Source organism: Lygodium microphyllum, chromosome 9, assembly GCF_053477565.2.
Source record: "Lygodium microphyllum isolate KBCC chromosome 9, Lygodium_microphyllum_v1.1.10, whole genome shotgun sequence".
NCBI classification, from domain to species: domain Eukaryota; kingdom Viridiplantae; phylum Streptophyta; class Polypodiopsida; order Schizaeales; family Lygodiaceae; genus Lygodium; species Lygodium microphyllum.
The window spans coordinates 70364882-70387262 of record NC_141143.1 but is presented as its reverse complement, the minus strand read 5'-3'; the positions used below and the strand labels follow the sequence as shown (position 1 = coordinate 70387262).

Here is a 22381-nt window from a genome sequence, read left to right as displayed (position 1 = left end):
CATCATTAAAAACTATAAATATCTTGGTTTCACATTCATATGAGAAGTTTCAATCACTTCTAATGCATTTGAATAGATAAGCATGTGGCAACATCTCTAATTTGTATAAATTGGCAAAGGCATATCCATACCATCACTCTTGACCTCAACAACAAATGTCCAAACATATAGAGGAACACAACCAATAGAGAGCAACATGACCAAATACTAGAAAATTGCAAACAATTTTTCAATCCATTAGAGTAAAAGCGACATTCACTCCCCAAAGCTTCATAAAAGGATAGAAATCCTTTGGTATTATAGTGATGCTATCCATATATTGGTATTATAGTGATGCTATCCATATATTGAACAATGTTGAGCATCTTATGAAGTCTACAATGAAAATTATCAGCAACCTATCGAAAGCATAAAGATATCCCTAGTGAAGTGAATATGCCACTTGGATGAAAAGAGAGTTTCCCATTAGTGGACCCAAAGTTGAGATTGTCACAAATAATGGTTGGGCTACTAGCCCCTTCATTCAAAAGAACATGATGTAGTACCTTGATGATGATCATCTTTGCTCCTTACTTGGTTCTAACCATTTTGCCCTACAAAGCAAAAGATGTTCAACAAAAGTGAGTAAATTAAAGATAAATGGAAAGAAAGAACTACGATTGTAGAACTCATTTATATACACAACCAATGCATGAAATATTTTGGCACGTAAGCTAATGATTCGAGCATTGGATTGCTACCATGCAGCCCACCGCCATGATTTTTCTTCCCTAGTATGCATCCCTTGTTATTTGATATGGAACCTTCATTCTTAGAGTTGATGAAACTACAATGCTTTATTATTATGCAAGTGTCATCCACATGCTTCTATAGAATATGCTTCAAATACACCAAATTGTGCATAGGCACAACTTTAGAAGCACCTAATGTTAGGTTCTAGTAAGTAAGGAACTCAAATGCATTTTTAAACACCCTCTACAATACATGTTACAAAATGGACCATGGAAAATAGGTATATTAACTTTGAAAGCTCAATCAAAATATATGATTCAAGCATAAACCATCTATTTCTCCAATTGATATGATAATGTTTCCATTGTTAAGATTGCTATTAGCATTTCATAGTGAAATTTTGCCATATTTATCCAAACTTTGGTTTGTCATCGTAGTTCTAAAAGCATATATATATATATATATATATATATATATATATATATATATATATATATATATATATATATATATATATATATATATATATATATATATATATATAGAGAGAGAGAGAGAGAGTTGTATTAATGTCTATAAGAAACTAAGTTGACCTATGAGACAAACATCTAAAACTCAAGCAATTATCATGTTTCCTAAGTAGAATTAAGAATGCACAACTAGAAAAAAATTTCTAGCTAGGAAATAATGATAGATGAAAACTAGATATCAAATACATCTACTAATATGGCATCATTGTGATACAAGAAGTTGCAAAGGTATGCTGACCAAAAACATCCCATGACTTCTCTCATGGACATATCTAGTGTAGATGAGTGTCGAGGCATACATACATATATACATGTGTGTGTGTGTGTGGAGAGAGAGAGAGAGAGAGAGAGAGAGAGAGAGAGAGAGAGAGAGAGAGAGAGAGAGAGAGAGAGAGAGAGGAAAGAAAGAAACAAAGCTTTGTTAACATCCTTTAAGATACCTCATAAGCTACAAGACCAACAACATACATCATCACAAGATACAATCAACTTTTAGTAGCTAAAGCACAACAAACGTAAGATTGCATTACAATCAAAATAGTCAAAAACTAACAAAAAAAACCCTCTTCTTGGGGATCTCTTTTGGCTTATCCTTGAGCCCATCTAGTGTGAGCTCATACATAACCCACAAGTTGGTGCCCTTGAGTTGGTTGTCTTGTCTCTTAAAATTGGTTTTTGTATATCAAGCCCACTAAAAAAAAGGTTGGCTTGATGCTACCCTCATTTGTAGATCCTTCATTTTGGATGCATAAGAAGCCATTCTTCAAGACAACATTGACCTAGGTGTTGAGGCAATTAGTTTTGGTATCTTCCTCTTGGAGCTTAGTGTTTGCAAGCTACTCTTCCATTTCCTCATACCATCCTATGAGAAGGCCTCCCATTCAAGCATGTGACTTTATTTGATTCTAAAGCTCATATTCTTAAATCAAAGTGTGCCATGGAAATTGACATCGTTGGAAAGAATGCATACTCCCATGCACTGCTACAGCCATTAAAGGGAGAGAGATGAGTGAGTGCCTTGTCAATAGAAAATTCCTAATAGACTTAGGGAAGGAGCACTCCCCTCACCCTCACCAAGCTTCAAATCGTTTGGATCCAATAGACAAGGGACAAGGGAGAGAGAGAGAGAGAGAGAGAGAGAGAGAGAGAGAGAGAGAGAGAGAGAGAGAGAGAGAGAAGCTATTCTCATGAGGATTTCCTACATAAAATGGCTTTCACACAAGTAGCAGATTTTCATTTAGAGAAGTCATGTTGACAGGTTTCCAAAAACTTTCCGAATTCGATAAAAGGTGCTCTCTATACACTAAATTTTGCTCATTTTATTGATGCAGATTGAAAAAGGGAGAGGTGATGGTTTCCAGTTGGGAACACTACATGGAGTGTGTTGCGATTGAAAACCCTCAACAAACTAAAACTAACCCCCCACCCCCCACCCCAAAAAAAAAAAAAGACTTACAATAGTTTCCCATTTTTAGTGAAAACTTTGGAAACTATTTCTAGAAAATCCCTCAAGGGAGTAGCTCCATAGAGAAAAGAGATTACACAAAAGAGAATATGAAAAGAGAAAAGAGGAAGAGAAACCTCATTTTTTAGAGAGGCTATGTTTTAAAAAGGAAGATATTTCAAAATAAGAGAAAGAAGTTTTGAAATCCATGGACATGTCTGGTGTTTGAAATCCAAGGCAAATAATGCAATATGCAAGGTACCCTATGGTATTTCTATTGATATATGAAGGCCATATATGGTAGTTGCTAAACTTATCCCTTGCTTTGGGAAGCCAAGGATACACGACCTATGTGGTGAGTTAGAAGACAACTTCATTGTCATCAAACAAAGTATATACATGACTTGCCAATGGGATTTAGATCAACTAGTTTTGAGTGTGGGTGGAGTTTGATATATGCCAGAGTTCAAACCTTGAAATGCACTTTTCCAACAACATATTTAAATAATTTTCACATGTAAAAGTGTATTCATGACTTATGACATAGTCACTCCTTTCTTACAAAAACCTATGAATATATAAAAATAGTGCATTCATGACTTATAAAGTATTCACTCCTTTCTTACAAAAAACCTATGAATATATAAAAATATATATTCACATTTAGAAGGGTATTCATGACTTGCAAAGTAGTGACTTCTCTCAAGGTAGAAATCAAAGTATGACTATGTGATGCACAATTAACCAAATGAGGAGTTCATCACACTATTGACTTTCATGTTAGCAAGGTGATACTGGTTAGTATTACTAGTTTCATAGAGTAAGGTGATCAAGAATTACAACATGCGATACATATACCCACATGGCTAGTTGAGAATCATCATGACCAAAATAACATTTATTTTCAAGCTAAGCACACACATTAGGCTACTATGTGTTAATAGATTATGTTATCAAGGTTTTTCATGGAATATTGGTGTTATCAAGTTTTTCTAAGCAAAATATTCCATGGATGTTTTATTGCAATCTATCATTATTATACTTAGTTCATACAAAAATTATTATTTTGATATTTGTGTGTGTGTGTGTGTGTGTGTGTGTGTGTGAAGAAAGAGAGAGAGAGAGAGAGAGAGAGAGAGAGAGAGAGAGAGAGAGGAATGGTGTATAAGGGTATGGGCTTTGTAGCCATACCATGGCAATGGAACCAGAAACATATCTAGAGAGTAATAGTAACTCTAAATTCTGCTTGGTTTCTACTCTACATGTGATTCCCTATACTCAATGGTGGTGAACCCTCACATGTGTGGCGTCACAAGGTTATAGTCCTAAGATGTGCCTCAATGTTGTATCTTTCAATATCATAAATACAAAGGATTCATTGTTGATATACCTTGTGTGCCTTTCCCCTATGCCATTTTTGTGCTTTATGACAAGTTAAGACTTGAAATCACGTGGAGATCTATAATAAGGGAGACACGTGTGTGATTGCATTGACTTCTTTCTACCATTGTAACATGGTATTGCAGAGAGCCCTTTATTGATCAAACAAGGTAAACATGTGATCGATATTATTATAGATAAATTAATATATTTATAAACTGAGTTTCATACTAAGATTTCTTAGACTAGTTATAATGGCTTTATTAGCTTATTTAAAATGAATTATTGAAAACTGTGATTTAATAAAGGTAAAGTTATATATTCATTTTCTCTCACTATAGCTTTCCATGTAGATGCTTTTATCTAAACATAGAAAAAACTCTTCTAATATTTCAAGTGTACTTATGTCTACCCCCTAATATTTAGTGGAGGCGAGGAAAGGGAGGGACTGTGTATGAATGTGTGTGTGTATGTATGTGTATGTGTGCACACATGCGAGTGATATTAACATCAACACCTCAAAGGCACAAATGACAAAACAACATACCTCAGGTTTCATATACAATCCACTTCAAGCTACCTTTGACACAAATGGAAACCAACTACTAAGCATACAAGAGTTAATAAGTGAAAGACCCTAGGTAACGTAAGGCTTAAGCCTTTTAAGCTTTTATGTGGTGGCTTTGTTACCTCCAAAAACTACCTATTTGCCCTCTTTTCTTAGTGCCTTCTTCTTGGCAAGCACATGATCGTGTTCCCAGTCATGTGGGTGTGAGTTTCTCTGTGACCCACACTTTGTTTCCCTTAAGACATTTCGATTCCATAACTACTTCATCTTAATCTTATGTATCTCCACCAAACTCTATTTTAATTTCCTTGTTTGATGATGTGCCATGGTGTCATCCAATTGAACCCTTGTTTTTGCACTATTGACTCAAGTTTGGTTTCTAATTGGTAAGACTCCAAACATTCTTAGTAGTCTTCATCCTCGAGTTTCTCGTGTTTCTTCATGCCACCCATTAGAGTCCCCCTAGTCATGCATGAGATTCAATTCTCTTTTGTAATCTCGCTCCATTAACTTTTAAAAAATAAGCTCTATCATACCTTATGTATCTTCTTGTTTCCTTCTTTACATTTCACTATATACCTCCTCTTGCACTCCTATTGTCATTTCCTTCACGCATGCATGTGTGGTACAACCCTGTTGTGGAAATGCAAGAAAAGCTACTAATTGTGAAAACAAGAAAGAAGCTTTGGATTGGTTAGGATTGTACAATGACGACAATAAACACACACGAACAGTCGTATTAACCTCCCTTCAAACACCTGAAATATGTATAAGGAAGGAACACATCAAGGTTTCAATTACATTGAGAGAGAGAGAGAGAGAGAGAGAGAGAGAGAGAGAGAGAGAGAGAGAGATTGTATTAGTTGTCCTTCAAGATGTCTCAAAGCCATATGGGACACAACACATCCAAATTTTAGTTACAATATAGCCATTGGCACCCACCCACAAAACAAAACCCAAAATTTAAAAAAAACCAACAACACTACAAGGTGCATTAGCACAAAAAGAACCAAGAGCTAAAGCTATAAAAGTTCCTAAACACATCATGAACCTAAAGCAACTCAATGATTAGGCTTATTAAGCTCCTCTATGATGGCTATCACCTCTATAAATTGCCCATTTGCCTTCATTTCTAGCCACCTTCAACTGGGAAATTTAACTTAATTGTGCTTTGAACTATATTGATGTTAGTTCGTCTATGATCCACACCTTGGTTACTAAAGATCTTGATTGCTTTTTTACAAAAAATTTAACTCGCATGTCTCCACGCATGTCAATTACTTGATCATTTCCTTGGTAATTTTTCCTTGGTACCATCAGATTGAACTGTTGTTCATTCATAATCGGCCTTGATTTGGTCATGCAACTTTGCATCATTCTTAATGTAAGGTCTCACGTGTGTGCGCACACATGGTTCTCAACAACCCTACATCATCATTGATACAAGGTTCACACTCGTGCACACACAAGCAAAGAGAGCTCTTTAACCATGCATCAAGGATGATGCAAGGTCATAAACCCCTCTTGTTGAGCCCAAGTTAAAAGAATAGGTGTTCTTTATAGCCTCAATGTTATTTATTCTAGATGATTTTGTACAAGCTCTTTTTTTAAGTTTTTTACCCTCTCAAAATAAAATTGTCGATTTTTTCAATGGTTTGGAGATCACTGGTTGAGCTTTACCTAAAAGCGATGTAGAATATTCATGTAGGTCTATTATCATCATAGCGTGATTAAAGCATCACTAAAGGCTAGTGTTCTTTATTCATCAAACCCTCCACTTAAGAGGATCCAAAGAACAATCAGCTCACTCTAGCACAGCATCCAAACCCTTTGCTTGTATGGAGGGTAACTTGACAGAGCCCTTCATGACCCCATCACTCTGACCTGCTTGGCTTCCCGCCACCTATCCATGCCTACCAAATTACAGATCAAATCTTGATTACATTGATCAGGATGGTGGCATTTTCCCCCGATTTAAAACTTCATCTTGCAGCATCCTAGAGTTCTCATACTGGCGTATAGAGTGCATCTCATGCAAGCCACCTATCTGCAGCAGTAGCTAACAAGAAATGCCATAAGAGTACCAAGAAGTCCTAACCGATGTGGTTACATGTGTTCAGAAAAGCCCATCCACCTACAAGACCCATTTAGAACCATACCCCACACAGGTCAATTAGTTATCACTAGTCTAGCAAATTGGACACATACAGGTTCAGACTATTGACAGACCCCTCATATTGTACCTCTCAAGTGGATAGAGAGCTTTAACTACACCTCAGGAGAGAAAAGACCTGTTGCTGCTCGCCACTGCACCCAATCGATTTCTGCCATGTCATATTAACTTGTTCAGTCAATAGAGTACCCTGAACCATAGTGACATGGAATGGCCATTTTCTAGCATCCTGTCCCAGTTCCAGCCTATCCTCAAACCACCGTCCCAATCTTGTCCCCTTGTTAGAGCCCCCTCTGATGGTGACAGGGAATGGCAATTCTAGCCCGATCCCCATTCCCATTCCTGTTCCCAAAACCTGTCCCATGTCACTATGCCCTGAACAAACCAACCAGTCTCATTTTTGCTAAAAAACTTGGAGAACTATTGGGATCCTCTAACCATCAGTAAAGCATAATCCCTTCTAGCCAATGCAAAGAAAAGCAGCCTACAAAACTAAAGTATACCTAGCATTTAAATGGATAAACATTTTTTCCAGAAACTACCAAGATCTTCTAATCATCATTACAGCATATGCCCTTATGGAGAATGCTACAAAAGCATCAGAGAGTAGTGAATGATATCACAACGATCAAGATTTCATTTCATACACCTGACATGCTCGACTGTGAGCCCCTGCAAATAGACAAAAGGGACTGACTGATGTACTATCAGTACCTCTTTTTTTCGTCTGGCTGCAAAAATATGTTTCAATCTCCTCTTCTTCATAACCTGCACTCACCCCTATACTCAAATTTCAAAATTCATCTTCCAATCATGCAAGCAACGCATGGCAATCTCAGTATGACTAATATGGCCCCTCTACCCTATGTGAATTTTACACTCCTGAGGTTGAGAACAGCAAGCAAAATCCAAAAGAACCCAGTAGAGGCAATGCCAACACAGCAGTCAACAACCTAGATTGGCATTCTCTCTTTAATGAGAATCAAATACTTCTATCTTAACATTAGCGCAAGCAGAATATTCGCTTACAGACTGCTAGAGCTCGGTCCATGGAAGAAGATAAGCTCCTTCAGGTGCAGGGGAAGCCGTTTTGTTAATGAACACCTCTCTAGGCTCCTCCAAACATACTAAGAATGTTAGAATATGCATCAAGGAGAAGTGGCTGAAGATTGAAACAACATCAATCACATGGTCTACATTGACCTGGATATAATTGAATATGTTGTGGATCTTATTGAGACAACATCAATCATATGCCCGCATTGAACTGCTTATAATTGAATAGACTCTGGGTACTACATGGATTCCAGGTATACTGACCTGCATATAATTGAAGAGATTGTGGATCACAATTAGATGTATGACTGAAATTAAGTATACTGGCAAGAGCAATGCACATCTTCATTCTGCTTCAAACATATTACAAAAGCTACAACAAAACATGCAACAGGAAGTGGCTGAAGCTTGAAATGTGAATCATATTGCCTGCATTGACCTGCATATATTTGAATGGACTGTGGGTCTTACAAGATTCATGGGAGTAAGGAACGTTTGACCTGCATATAATTGAATAGATTGTGGGTCTTACGTTGATTCAAAGTAAGGACCCATAACTATTGATGAAAGTATTTGACCATCGGCTGTAAGGTTCTGTGCATTCCTGGGAACATGCTCGTAAAACAGCTATCTTCACTGATCATTGCAACTTCTGTTGATTATACAGGATGTTGTTCCATCTGTCAAGTGTCCAGAACCTGAGCAAACATTGCAAGCTGGGCAAAAATCTCAGAAATATGCAACATATATCTTCAAAAAATGGTAACTCCAGAAGAATACCATGCTAAATTCACTCCATTTGTAAAGCACGTGCAAATAGTGTTGAAGAAGTTAATGGATTCCAAGAAGGGGCGATTGCAAAATAGAACTCAAATACTTCTAGTGTCCGAAACTGGGCTCATCATCATCATCTCTCTTGGCATGTGCCAGAACTCGTTTGGTTGCTTCACTTCTGCATAAACACTTCCAATAAGTTTGTGAACCCCACGTCTCTATTAAAACATAGAAAATGGGTACATTAAAAAAACAGCTTTGCCCCATGACATCATGAATGGCCTAGTCCAAAGAGATATGCTCTTCTTTGATGGCAGATGCCAAGCATTAAACTATGACAGTTATTTTCCAGGAATCTGTGCACATGCTTAACTGCAAGTTGTGCATACACGCGAGAGAGAGAGAGAGAGAGAGAGAGAGAGAGAGAGGGGGGGGGGGGGGGGGGGGGGAAGCAGGGATGCCCCCTTTCTCCAACCCTATTTGGCCTATACATTGATGGGATTGCTGATTATATCTCTCAAGGAGGAGATAGAGGAGATCCACTAGCTGGCACTTGGATACCCCTCCTACTATCTACAGATGACATTGTATTGATAGCTGACTCTCCACAGGGGCTATAGAAACATTTGGATGCATTGCACTCTTATGCACTAGATAGTGGGCTTTTAGTGAACCTTGGTAAGGTTACGGTGTTTAATACTACACCACAGTGGATCAAGAGATCAACAACTAACTTCACATATGGGCAAGGAGTTGGAGTATGTGGATTCCTATACATACTTGGGAGTCTTGTTTGCAAGTCCCACTTTCTCTATGAGAGAGACAGCACACACTAGACTGACACAAGGATACACAACACTAGGAGGTTTGGAAAGGATGTGCTCACGAGTAAAATTTTAAGAACCCCACACTAAGCTATGGCTATTTGATACACTAGTCACATCCACATTGCTCTATGGAGTGCAAGAATGGGAGCCCAATCTTGATCACAACAGCCAATCAAGTTGCACTTATGATGGATGGAGATCGATGAAGAGACCCCTTTTGTATCCATGATTTCCAAGGCGATCAAATGTAAGGCCTCGGTCCCACATGAGATCATCAAAGCTGTGAGTTAGTGGCCACACCGATTGTAGAAGAGACTAATCAATACATGCATACACAGCTTATGGGATCTACCAAGGCATAGACACACTACGTGAGAATAATTCGAAAGTACAATTCCTAAGGTACTAAGTACCACACCCACTAACGGGTGTTCACACAAGGGAAAAACCCTACTCCGCTCAAGGTAAAAAGCACCCATGGATAAGGAAGAGTTCACAATAGAACTTAGGAGGAACACGATAAGTGTAGCAAACCCCCCTTGAATCAATGATGTGAACATATATAGGGAATAGGCAGATCAATCCCCAAATGGTATCAAGCCTAGAGCCTTGTGAAAGGCTTCAAACTTCTCTCTAGAAAGAAAGAAAGAGCTTTTGTAAACACATCTCCCAAGTTGTGATGTGTAGGGACATAAGCCAAGTCAATCTCCCCTACATGGAGCCTCTCTCTAACATAATGATAATGCACCTCAATATGCTTAGTGCAAGCATGAAAAACTAGATTTCTCACAACTGCCATGGCACTGTGACTATCAGTATAGATATGACACTAGACCTCACACAAAAGAGACCATATCTTTCTTGGCATCAAGCAAGGTAGAAACCAATAAAGCGACAGGTCATTACACTTGCAGTAAAGAAGAAGCAAGAATCATTCAAAATATTGCGCTTTGAGAGTGCAAAAGCAAGAGGGAGACCGCCCACCAGCATTTCCCATATTAATATTTTGTATTTGAAGGGGGTTTAATGAAGCCAACCTACCATCACCATGGATTTTGCAGTCTTTCTTATCATTAAAAGAGAAGACCAATTGGCCTGACACTCAATCTTGCTAGAAAAAACTGTTGTGGAAAAACTTGTCCAAGATATCTCCAACAGGCCTCCAGACTCCACAAAACTACTCCAAACAGTCCCAAAGCCACTCAAAAAGCTCCAGAATAGCAACAGCCAGAAGTAGATGTGTCCACTCTACGTCCATCAGCCATCACCCAACAGCCTACAGCCATCAGCACTCATCACCCAGTCCTGAACAACTCCACCCAGTCTTTTGTCAGCAGTCCCGCCTTGCCCTGAACAGCTCTGCCTTTGGCTGGGAACAGCCTCATCCTGCTACAAACTACTTCGGCCAAAATCAGTTTCGCCAGGTCAGGTCAGCAAGAGCAGGACGACAGAGTCCACACAGCCATGCTTGTGTTTACGGTGATTCTCTGAAGATGAAAATCTGTGTTCTTTACCTTTCTTGCCATTTCCATGTTAAAACAGCTTTCCAAAAGAATAATTAAATTCAATATTATAATTTGATTAGTCAGCCTTCAATCCCAAAATTTGGACTATATCCAAATTTAATAAACTTAACATGACTTTGGCTTGCTTTCTTTCTGATTAATTAATGTGTGCATCAAACGTACACATCAATTGATTCCATTTTTAATAATTAACTTAAATATTGGTGGACCTCCCATATCCAGCACAACTCATGCAATTTCCTAGATCTTCCATCAGAGAGTACCACAGATAAATTATATCCCATGACAACAGGAAGTGGGGGGAGACAAGTTGACACCAAGGAAGAGGAAAAGCAAGAGAAAGAGGAAGAGTAAGAGGCAGGGAGGTGACCTGAGACAAGATGGTATGTCACTTTGTGTTAAGACCCCACAGACTTTGCGACCCCGATCTTGCCAACGCCGCCCTCCTCTTGATACAACAGGAAGCTGTTGGACACCCTTCAGAGAAAATAACTGTTGAGCAGCCTTAAGACTCATGTCTGGATAACACACCACAAGATCATCCTCATTATCTTCATCATCTTCCGAAGTGCCATAATTCCCTGAGCATATTGCTGCGACAAGAGTGGTATTTACCTGAAAATCGTTATCAACAAAAAGAAATTTACACAACTTACCAAAAGTTAGCCTATTTTACAAGAAGAACCCTAGGCTCTATCACCAACATATAGCCACATGTATTTAATGTGATTATCTATATGAAATGGTCAAGTGCGCACATTGGCTTTGTATAAAACTTGCAAAGTAATCTGATTTAAAGGTAATGTTTGGCTCCATACTATCATGCTCTGCTGTAATGTCCATTCTAGTCTGTTGATAAGTTTGCAACCCTTTGTAAGCACATGACCAACATAAGTGCACATATGATGATAGAGAATTGATGGAACATGCTTGCATTAATTACAGTCTACATGTGTGATGGCCGAGTGGTGTGTGCCAAAGTGTGAATGAAAAAATATACTATTCCCTAGTAACCCAATTTTAAATCAACCTTCCTGAAATTGACTTTTAAGGGGATGAATCAAATTGGAAAAACATAAATCATTTTGGCTTTGGCTCATTATTGTTTAATTTTGGGGTTGTAGGAATGCACAGATGACTTGGAGAAGAGGCAGCTTAAGAGAGCACAACACAAAGTGTATTGAGTAGTATCAATAGAGAATATTTACAAGGCTGAGCATACCCTAAGGTGAATAGGGATATATATAAGGCCAGCAGGAAAAAAACTCCTAGAGAGGGGGAAAAGTGCCCCACCAGTCCTAAGTGTGTTCACACACATCTTTTTTTTTTGCAAATAAAGTGTGGCTAATTATATTACTTCAGAAAAAAACCTTGAATACAAAGAAGTGCTCATGCTCAACAAACTAGCTAGAGCTGATGTAGAGTCACAGATATATTAGATGTACAAGCCTCTCAAGGCGCTCTAGGGGGGGATGGGGGACAAGAAGCCATGGAAGGGGGGTGTATTGCCATCTGGGGCTGCCTGCCTGCATCACGAAAAAACGGTCCTGGCCGCCCCAAGTGTGCATGAAATGACAATGGAGCTCTTGACAAGCCCTGGACTCGCCCTGCACCTAGTCCCATCGGCCGCAGAGGGAGTGGATGATGGAGGTCCACAACTCTGCTAAGGTCACCTGTATTGACAGTCTCTCTCCGCCAAAAGCCTCCTGACACTACACCTTCCAGATATGCCATCCAATAAGACTCCCTATGATCTCCCATACCTCAGAGTGGTCTGTTGTGGGCTCCAGTACCTGGCAAATGGTAGAGCTTCCAAACCAACCACTGCACACAACCCTGCCTCAATAATGAATATTGTGTCCTGCATCCCGGCCTCATACAGAAGGTGACGGCCCTAGCTGATTGCCTGCCAGCAGAAAGCTCCCCATGAGATACATCCAAGGTTGGGTGCTATACGGCGAAGGATACAGCATGCTCCTCTCCACACAAGCTACGCTACCTCACACAACCAAAGGCAGTGCTTTGGGGTTTCCAAAGGCTGTTGTGTTCAGCACTTACAACCTCCCTCCTGCATCTGGGCTAACCAACTTCCCACTTCCAAGCCTCCATGTACCACCAGCCATAAGAAATACAATACCCTCCTCGACTTCCAGCTATCCCATAGGCAATGCCAGAAGGTCTGTCGAAAAGTCTCCGTGATGTTGTGCACCGCCCAATGCCTGCTATATGACGGTGCCCAATCCATGTCCTCCTACATCAGTACGTGTCTGCCAATCCTAACAGTGTACTCCAAGAACCTCGGTGGCTTCTTGGCGACCGCAATGGCTAGCCATAGCCACTCGTCCGGATCCCACTCCAACTCATCAAGTGGCCTGCCCTCCCAGATCCAGAGGCACCACTCCTTGAGCTCCTTCTAGAAGACATAAGGGTCCAGCCGCCATGTCTTCCCCTGAAATCCAATCACCTAAATCCTCCTCCATGAAAGAACAACTATCCCTTCATCATGATGCCCTCTATCTCAAGGGCCAGACGCCCCCCCCCCCCCCCTTGCACGGTGAAGGTCCCAGATGGAGCGCTGCCCACTCTACCTGCCACCTATAGGGGGATACCTGTTGGTGAGAACCTAGCCACCCATGCCTCCCCAGGCTCTACCGGCTTTCGTATCGAGGGAGCAAGCCACTCCTGAGGTATTACCACGTCTTATCTCCCTTCTCCTCAACTCCACTCCTCTTTGGCAGCCTGATACTCGCTGCAGCACCTCCTCGTCCACCATCCGGTACACCTCCTGCCATGTCCTGATGGTACGAGCCGGACCGGCCTCCCAACCAGCCCACTGGATGTGGGGGCGCTCGCCAATCTGTGTCCCTTCCCGATCTCTGACCTGGGGGTTCCAGATCACCGGCTGACCGTCTATCTCCTCCTGGCACCCTGGGGGGCTTTGGATTAGGGACTTACGGAAACCCTGTCACACACGGAGCAAGCTACGTAAGAAGAGGGATCCGGGGGGGGGAGGGATCTGGGCTGCCGTGAAGATCCATCTCAGGGATGACCTCCACTCACCGCCAAGCCTCTCTCTACAATCCTGAAGACCCTCCTGTAATAGGACCTTCCAGATCTGGCCTCTTGGTGTGAGGCCGTGGACTACTAGCTTGCCCAAGAGGGCCATACTCTGATACTCTGGGTCTATGATCCCAAGCCCTCCCTCTGACCGATGTCGAATGATGGTCGTCCATGCCACCTTGGCTCGAGAATCCTTGGAACCGTCTGACCCAGACCAAAGAAAGTTCCGTACTAGGCGGTGAAGCTGAACAACACAGGATGATAAGCACCAACACGAGGCGATGTACCAGGCCGTCGCTAGGACTTGGTTAACCACCAAGGCTCGGCGTGCTAGGGAGAGGCGAGCAGTACTCCAATAGGTCAGCTTCCTCCAAGTAGAGTCGAGGGCTGGAAGAAACTACTGGGCGGGAGTGATGTCGAGTCCCACCTGGAACCCTAGGTAACAGACGGTCTACCCTCTGCTCACCCATCGAGAACTGGAAGAAACTGCTAGACGGGAGTGATATCGAGTCCCACTTGGAACCCTAGGTAACGGACAGTCTACCCTCTACTCACCCATCTAAATCCCAGGTGAATGCCCCACTCTATGCTAAAGTCCTAGTCTATAAGGAAACCAACCAACTTTCGCCAGTTGATTTTCGCTCCCGCTGCAGTACAAAACACCTCAAGAGCCAGTCTTACTCTCTCCAACATTAACTCATCGTCCTCTATGTAGAGTGTTGTATCATCTGCATACTCTGAGTCTAACAACTCCGTCTCCTCTCTCACTAGAAGTCGGAGGCCGTGTAACCCGCTCACACGTAACCTAAGAAAGTGAGACATCGCCTCTGCAAAGAGTAAGAACAGGTACAGGGCCAGGGGACAGCCTTGCAGGACCATTCTCTCCAACCGAAACTCCTTCCCACGCCTACCACCTATGAAAACTCTACTAGTAGCCGATCTGTAAAGTGCGGAGACCCCGTGGATCCATGCCTATGGGAAGCCCAATCTCACCATGGTGCCCTCTAGGAAATCCAAAGGATCCATACTTGGAGGAAGCCCAACCTCACCATGGTGCCCTCTAGGAAATTCCAGTCCACCCTGTCATAGGCTTTCTCGAAATCCAGGAGTAATACGGCCAGTCCTTGCCCACTATGCTGAGCCCACTCTGTCACCTCCAAGAAGGTGAATACATTGTCTAAGATGCTCCTATCCTGGACAAAGCTTGTCTGTGTGTCATGAATGATGTCTGGAAGCACAAGGCGTAGTCGCCTACCAATCATCTTTGTCAGTGCCTTATAGGCCACTGACAATAAGGTGATTGGTCTCCACTAGGAAAGCTCGAACCGGTCTCCCTCTTTGGGGAGAAGACTGATGAGGCTGCGAAAGCCTCCCTAGCATCTGTCCTGAAGTGAAAATCTCCTGAAAGGCCATCAATAAGGAGTCCTTCACCACCCCCCAGTAGGTAGTGAAGAAAGCCTTAGAAAGGCCATCCTCTCCCGAGCATTTCTGCCCGTCCTGTGTATGGAAAGCCTCCTCTAGTTCCTTCTCTGTGAAGAGGGCTAGGAGGGAGTGTCCCATCTTCTCTATGACGAGGGATGGGATGATCCCAAACCTGCTGTCTACATCGTTGTCCTCTAGCTAAGGCTATCTCCTGTTGGAAAAGGCGTCTGTGGTAGTCGGTGGTAATCTCCATCACCTCGCCTGGCCTAGAACGAGTCCTCCTATACTGATCCCGAAGGCTGCGTATCTACTCTCCTGAGATGCAGGGTTGGTACACCTGAAAAAACTCCTTGCACATTGTGTCCCCCTTCCGCACCCAGAAGGCTGCTGAGGTGTGGAATGAGAACTCCGAGTGCCTGTCCTCTAGGCTGGCGATGGCTGCTTGTGCGCACACCTCCTGTGCGTGGAGGGTGGGATCCCTTGGTGCCTCCTGTAATAATCTATGCGTGGCTGCAAGGTCTCGCCGGAGTGCTCTCTCCTCCTCCCAGATCTGCTGCCTGGCCTGTAGGGCTGCCTCTTGGTAGATACTGCTCGACTCAGCTAGGGCCTCTGCAATCCGGTGCCTCCTACCCCATTCCCTGGTCCAAATCTGCTCAATCTATCTCTTCACCTCCTCCCTCATGTAGATCGAGTCAGGGATCCGACAAGATCGTGTGTCTAGGGCAGATGCTTGGGGATCAAGTATCAGGAGAACTGAGCAATGATCGGACAATGTGGTGCCGCAACCTGGCCTCCACAAGAGCATCCCCACTCTCCCACATAGAACCTGTCCAACCGCTCCAACAGGACTCCACCTAGCTGCCTATATCCCCAAGAGAAGTCCAGCGACCTCTCCCTCCTGTGGAAGGCAGGGTCTCTAAGCATGGCGTGCTCCTACTACCAGTAGAAAGACCTCCCATGCCTCCTGCTCCTCCCGAGCCATGCCCTAGTAGTTTCTGCCTCTGCTCTATTGGTCCTCTAAAGCCTCCAAGTTGTCGAAGTCTGCTCCAACAATCCAGGAGTCCACCTCTGGGAGTCCTGCCACGATCTCCACCCAAAACCTGTTGCGTGCCCTAACCTCAATAGGGGCATAGACATTAAGGACTCCAAGGCACGAGTCTCCAGTATCCAATCTAATCCATAGAACCCTCCCTACCACTATCGTCCCGTGGTCTCGTACACAGGCGGTGAGACTCGGGCCAATAGAGGTGCATACGCCTCCACTCTTGCCATGGGCACCGATGGAGTGCTCCCAGTAAGTGTGTGAATCGCCTGGAAGTACCTTCCCTACCTGCTAGGCTTGGGCAGGAGTGAGCTTATGCTGCTGTAGAAGTAGGATGTCGATCCGTTTGGCAAGGGCAGGCTGCAACTCCTGCCGAACAATCAACTTCTTGGAACCACGTGCCCCACTATAGTGGAGGCTTTTCACATTTGAGGATGCAAGATGCAAACTCATCGGGACACCTGTGATTGACCGAACAAGCATTTGTTCGATGTAGAAGCTACTGACGAAGAAAAGGAACTATGAGGCATGCATATACGCTTCGCTCCCAGCTTGGATGGTGAGCTCCATTCCCCCATGGTAGCCCTCGAGCAGACCATGGGGGTGATGAATGCGCCTGGTGGTACACAATCAACTTCCTTGAACCACGTGTCCCACTATAGTGGAGGCTATTCACATTCCAGGATGCAAGATGTAAACTCATGGGGAAACCTGTGACTGACTGAACAAGCATCTGTTCGATGTAGAAGTTGCTGACGAAGAAAAGGAACTATGAGGCATGTGTATACGCTTCGCTGCCGGCCTGGATGGTGAGCTCCATTCTCCCATGGTAGCCCTCGGGCAGACCATGGGGGTAATGGATGCACTTGGTGGTACCACCAGGGCATCTATCAACCAAGCTGAGAGACAAGACTCCGTACACTGGTAGAAATGGGCCACCTGTGCCACGGGCCACTCGATCACATCCATCGGCGCTCTCCACTGCAGAGGGGCTCGAAAGATAATGCTCAGATGAGGAACCTCGGCCCCAGCCCACCAGTTAATATCCATCATGCAACCTGACCACTGCTGGGAGAAAAGTGCCAGTCCACCTTCTCCCATCGACTGGGAGATGTGGTCTGCCACCTGGCTCTTCTCCTCCTCTATCTAAGTCATCGTCCAGTCTCTTGTGTGAGAGTTCTGAAGAAAGAAGGCATAGTTTGGTCCATCCGGTGGTGCCAATAGATAGACCTTGCCGCTCCTTAACTTGCATACCACGAAGATTCCCACCTACACGGGTAGCGGGAACTCTTTGCGCTCTGCAACTCTCAGGTAAGACCACGGCCCACTGCGAAAGAACTCATGTGGTAGCAGCTACACCTATCTCGGGAAAGTGTGACGGGCAGCATGGACAGAGGAGCTGGTGGCTCTGTGTGTGTGTATGTGTGTGTGTGTGTGTGTGTGTGTGTGTGTGTGTGTGGTGGGGTGTGTGGGTGCTAGACTACTAGTGAGTGGAGGATGTCGATGTATGGGGGTCCTCACCTCCTGTGGGGAGGGGGGGGATGGGTGAGAGGGGGGGTCGCATGTGCTGGTGGGGATCAAAGGTACTAGTCGGTGGAGGGAATGGTGGAGAGGGGGAGGATCGAGGGGTGGTGGGATGGTCGAAGGCATATGGCAGGTGTGGGAGAGGGCCGGTAGCTCTAAAGGGTGGGGGTTGTGGACTAGGGTCGGGAGGGGGGCCGTGGGGAGGGAGGGGTGAGGGGGTGGGGGATGGGAGCCCTCGGGTGAGGTCATCTGTGATGCCTCTATGGGGGTGGGATGTGTAGACCTGTGATCCTGCCGGGTGGGGCGAGGAGGGGGGGGCCATGTGTTCTACCGAGGGGGTGACACTCGCCCTCCTGCTCCCTGCTACTATGGCTATGTCCGAGGGGCTAGCTACGGCCCCCCCTACCGTCTCTCTCTCTGTCGTCTCTGGACCCGTGTGAAGCCATCCGCGTCCACCAGTGGGCCTATCGGTGACGTTGCCTTGGCTCCAAAGCACATGCACTCTGCTGCCAAATGCCCAAAATCATGCAACACAGGCACTGCCCGGGCTGCCCCATCACAATAACCTGCTCCCTAAAGGAGTGAGAACTGCCTCAATCTCTAAAAATTGTGGTATGTTCTTTGTCTCTTTCATTGCCACCCGTACCTTTGGGACTCTTGCGGCTATTACTGCGTTTGCAAAAGAGGCAGAAAGGACAGTGCCGAAGAGCCATCCAAAGTCTTCCACAAGCTGACGATACTCTATCGCCAGTCCGAGGAAGAGTAGGGTGACCGAGTGTCTAAGGAAATTGTTGTGGAGCGCGAATGCCTCCACTATAAAACCACTGTACCAAGGGACCATATAAATGACCCCCTTCATGGAGGCATAGGGTGAACTGGCCACTAACTCCTGGGTTGCGTCTACCGAGGTGAGTCGTACCATGAAGATCCCTTGCTCCATGAGAATCGCCCCCACGATCTCCGTTGTGCCAATGTACAACGTGGAGTGAAGCCAGTCCCGAAGCTGAGCACTAGACAGGGAGTGTCCTACGACCTGACCAAAGATCGTTGTTTCTTTTAGCTCCGGCTTTGTGGCACGAACTGCTAAGAGTTGTTCCTCAGAGAGGACTACACGCAAGGTGTTTGACTGGGGGGCACTTGTAGAATGCACCGACGTCTGACCAGAGGTTTCCATTGCACGTCCCTTCTAAGAACCTACCAAACACAATGTTGTACTGCCGGAGGAGGGGGTGTTGTTGCTACAAGTAGAGGGAGCAACGGGGGGGGAAGTGTGATGGCAAGGATGGGGGGGTTTTATTTTGCCAACGGAGGAGGCATCGGGCCCCACGATTGATTGCATCAGGCTGGAGCCGCACGGTTGGGGAGCCTAGAGCCATAGGGTGAAGGCCAACACGTGCCTGGGGGTCAAAGTGGCTTCGTTGAATGTGGAGGGGCTGGAGCGTCTGCCTGGGGTGGCGGGGGAGAAGAAACCCAAGGCGAGAGGGAAGGGGCAGCGCGGATGGATGCAGGTGGAGCGGGGGTCACCCTACAAATACGCTGCAAGCGGCCCCCAAAAAGGTTATGTTTCACCCAAAAAGGTTCCACTTTTGGGCAAGTCCCAAGCGAAACACCAACTGAAATGGTTGAATAATATATAAGATAGTTTTATTTATAAACAATAAGTCGCAACTTACATATTTATACCATGTGAATTCTTTCATGTCAACAAATGATGTCTATCCTATATGTAGAGTGTCTAAAAACTCTCAAAAAAGCAAGGAAAAACAATTGCTTTCCATTTAAAAACATTATTTCAGGCAGTCATCACTTGGGCATTTCGCGTTTCAATGAAACGTTTTAGACATTTTGTGTTTCTCTGGCATCAAAACATATTTGTGGTTACAAAGAATGTTGTGGAGAGAGAAAAATTAGACTTCCCTCATGGAGAAATGCCTCAAATCTGTTGTTCCCCTGTCCAAACAACCCTTGGACCTGTCGCCTACAACCACAGAGCTCATAAATGTTGTCACCCCCTACTGGAGTGCTCGCACCTACTTGAGCAAGGCCTCCAAAGACTGCCGCATGTTATCTTGACTGCAATGGCTGCTCAGATTCACCTCCTGATGGCTGGCCATGGATGCTACATCCTCACCTCCTATTGGTTGGCCTTCAAAATGACTTTGTCCGTCCTCTCGAAGCCTCCAACAACGTTCTCCACACTTGCATGTTTGAAAGTATGTTTAGAAGTACATGAAACGTTATCCTTATTCTTTGTGGAATAAACGCAACTCTCGATGCCTTGTTAGTCAGAACAATAGACACGCCCGTAATTTTTTTTAAAGTTCAATAGATGCATCAATAATTTCTGGCATCCTACTGCTCCATTTGATGTTGCAAGACACATTTGGAGGCTGCCTTGCTACTTTTTGCAATCTATCGGAGTACAAAACATTCTCAAGCTCATACTCACTGCCTCCGTCCTCCAAACACGAAAGTTTGCACGTTAGTATTCTTCACTGGTAGTGTGTTTACTACATTGAGCATTGTATTGTGTGATAGACCATTTCTTTGCATAGGCCACCTAAGTGCACCTTTTGCAACTTTCTTAAGGAAGAGGGAGTCGCCTCCCTCTAGGTAGACCCCCCGGAAGACCCTTGTCCTCAACAAAGGGCACACTAAGGACCAAGTCACCTCCAAGGGGAACCACGGTGGGAGTTTTACCCACTAAAAATCCTTATCCAACGGTTTCCCACAGAAGGAGTGCCACACCCTGATTGAAGTCGACTCATAGGTGGTGACCGTCCCTCTGAGTTACCCACTAGACCCCCAAGCTAAGGGTAACTCATTTTGGTGAAGCTAACCATCTAGTGATATCACAAGATCATAGTTGTTTAGCACACAGGGAAACTTTCATAAATGTTATAGGATGCAAGGCATTTGTACAGTGTGAAATAAGAGATGTGATTGGTTTATACTATTACATATTGCTTGCATCCCATTTGGCATAATGAGGATTGGTATGTAAATAAGAAGCTTGAAGAGGGGCTATAAGATTACTTCAATGAGTTAGTTGATGGAGATGTTTCCATCATTATGCGTTTTAAGGATTATCTCCTCGAGTTTCGTAATCACACTCTCATTTGCACGCCCCACTGCAAAGTTGTGTAAGACACAGTTTTCGCTTGTGTCTTAGTGAAAGAAGTATGGAAATTGTGCTCCAACTTTGATAAATAAACAATGAACATAAATAAGTATGCTAAATTTCTTCTTGTTCCTTGTTTTAGGGCTTGAATTTAGTTAACACTTCATATATCCTAAATTATGATGCTATTGGAATTTGGCAAAAAAGGATGGCTATCTATGTTCTCTCACAAGATTGTGGTAGCAGTCATATCAAGAGAGATCGATGCTTAGCTAAAGAGATTGGTATTTTGCCATTGTAACTTGTGCTTGCTTGAGAATTCAACTTATATACTTGAGCCAAAGCAAATAAATGTAGACAAGGTTGATATAGAAAAGATGAAGCACATTCCCACCATTTCAAAAAGGAGATGAGACCTCGACAATATGCTTTATGAGGAGATGTCTACACATGCACATTGGACACGGCCTCTATCACGCTCACCTAATACCTCTACAGCTCCAACGACTTCTCAGCCTAAGGATAATGATGATGATGACGATGCCTCTATGAAGATATGCTAGGGTTTGTGCTAAGAAAACAAAGGATGTACAACCATGACTAAAATATAATAACACAATACACACCAAACCTAAACACAAAACCCGAAACTCATACTCAAAACGCAAAAACACAAACATAGATAAAGAAAAAAGAGGTCATTGAAGTGAATGAATCAATGTTGTAAATGAATGGAAGAGTATACAAAATGCTCAAGGGCAGAGCAAAGAGAGTAGACCTCTACCAGAGACAGAAGCTAAGTGCTATAACAACCAATCCAAGCTAAGATAGTACTAAATATGGTAGGACAACACACCGGTCACCAAAATGCAATAGTCTGGAGATCCCAAGGAGACATTATGGACTCGATGAGGAAGACGACGCTTCATCTTCACCTTTTTCTTGGACAAATACACATTTCATGGTAGATGAGGAGTTCCAAGAATGCTTACACATCAAGTACAGTCTACTCTCCGACTCCTGAAATTCTTGCTCCTAATCCATCCAAATCGGTTTGTGAGGCTAGTCACCTCTCCAATCAAGGAGAACATATGGCATTTGGGACAAGTTGCAATCCATCGTCTTCATCATAGCTAGGCCCAATGCCAAGTCCGTCTAACTCTTTTGAGTTATTTGAATCAAAACACTCCCCTATTATTTCT

At 43.8% G+C, this 22381-nt stretch overlaps 1 protein-coding gene across 6 annotated transcripts in view; it reads right to left on the bottom strand.

Annotated features, from left to right (window-relative positions):
• Positions 1-381: 381 nt before the first annotated feature.
• Positions 382-22381, bottom strand: part of CLC-F (chloride channel F) — a 116649-nt gene continuing 94649 nt past the window's right edge. Inside the window, exons 8-10 of one of the 6 annotated variants that reach the window (XR_015691851.1) lie at positions 11381-11625; positions 8416-8835; positions 382-593 (exon numbers count right to left, since the gene is read on the bottom strand). Coding sequence is in view for 1 of the 6 variants with exons in the window: in XM_087684697.1 (XP_087540823.1) it covers positions 8763-8835; positions 11381-11625 (318 nt within the window). In the remaining 5 variants the exon portion in view is untranslated. The other 5 variants (XR_015691850.1, XR_015691853.1, XR_015691854.1 and 2 more) reach the window with 5 other exon arrangements.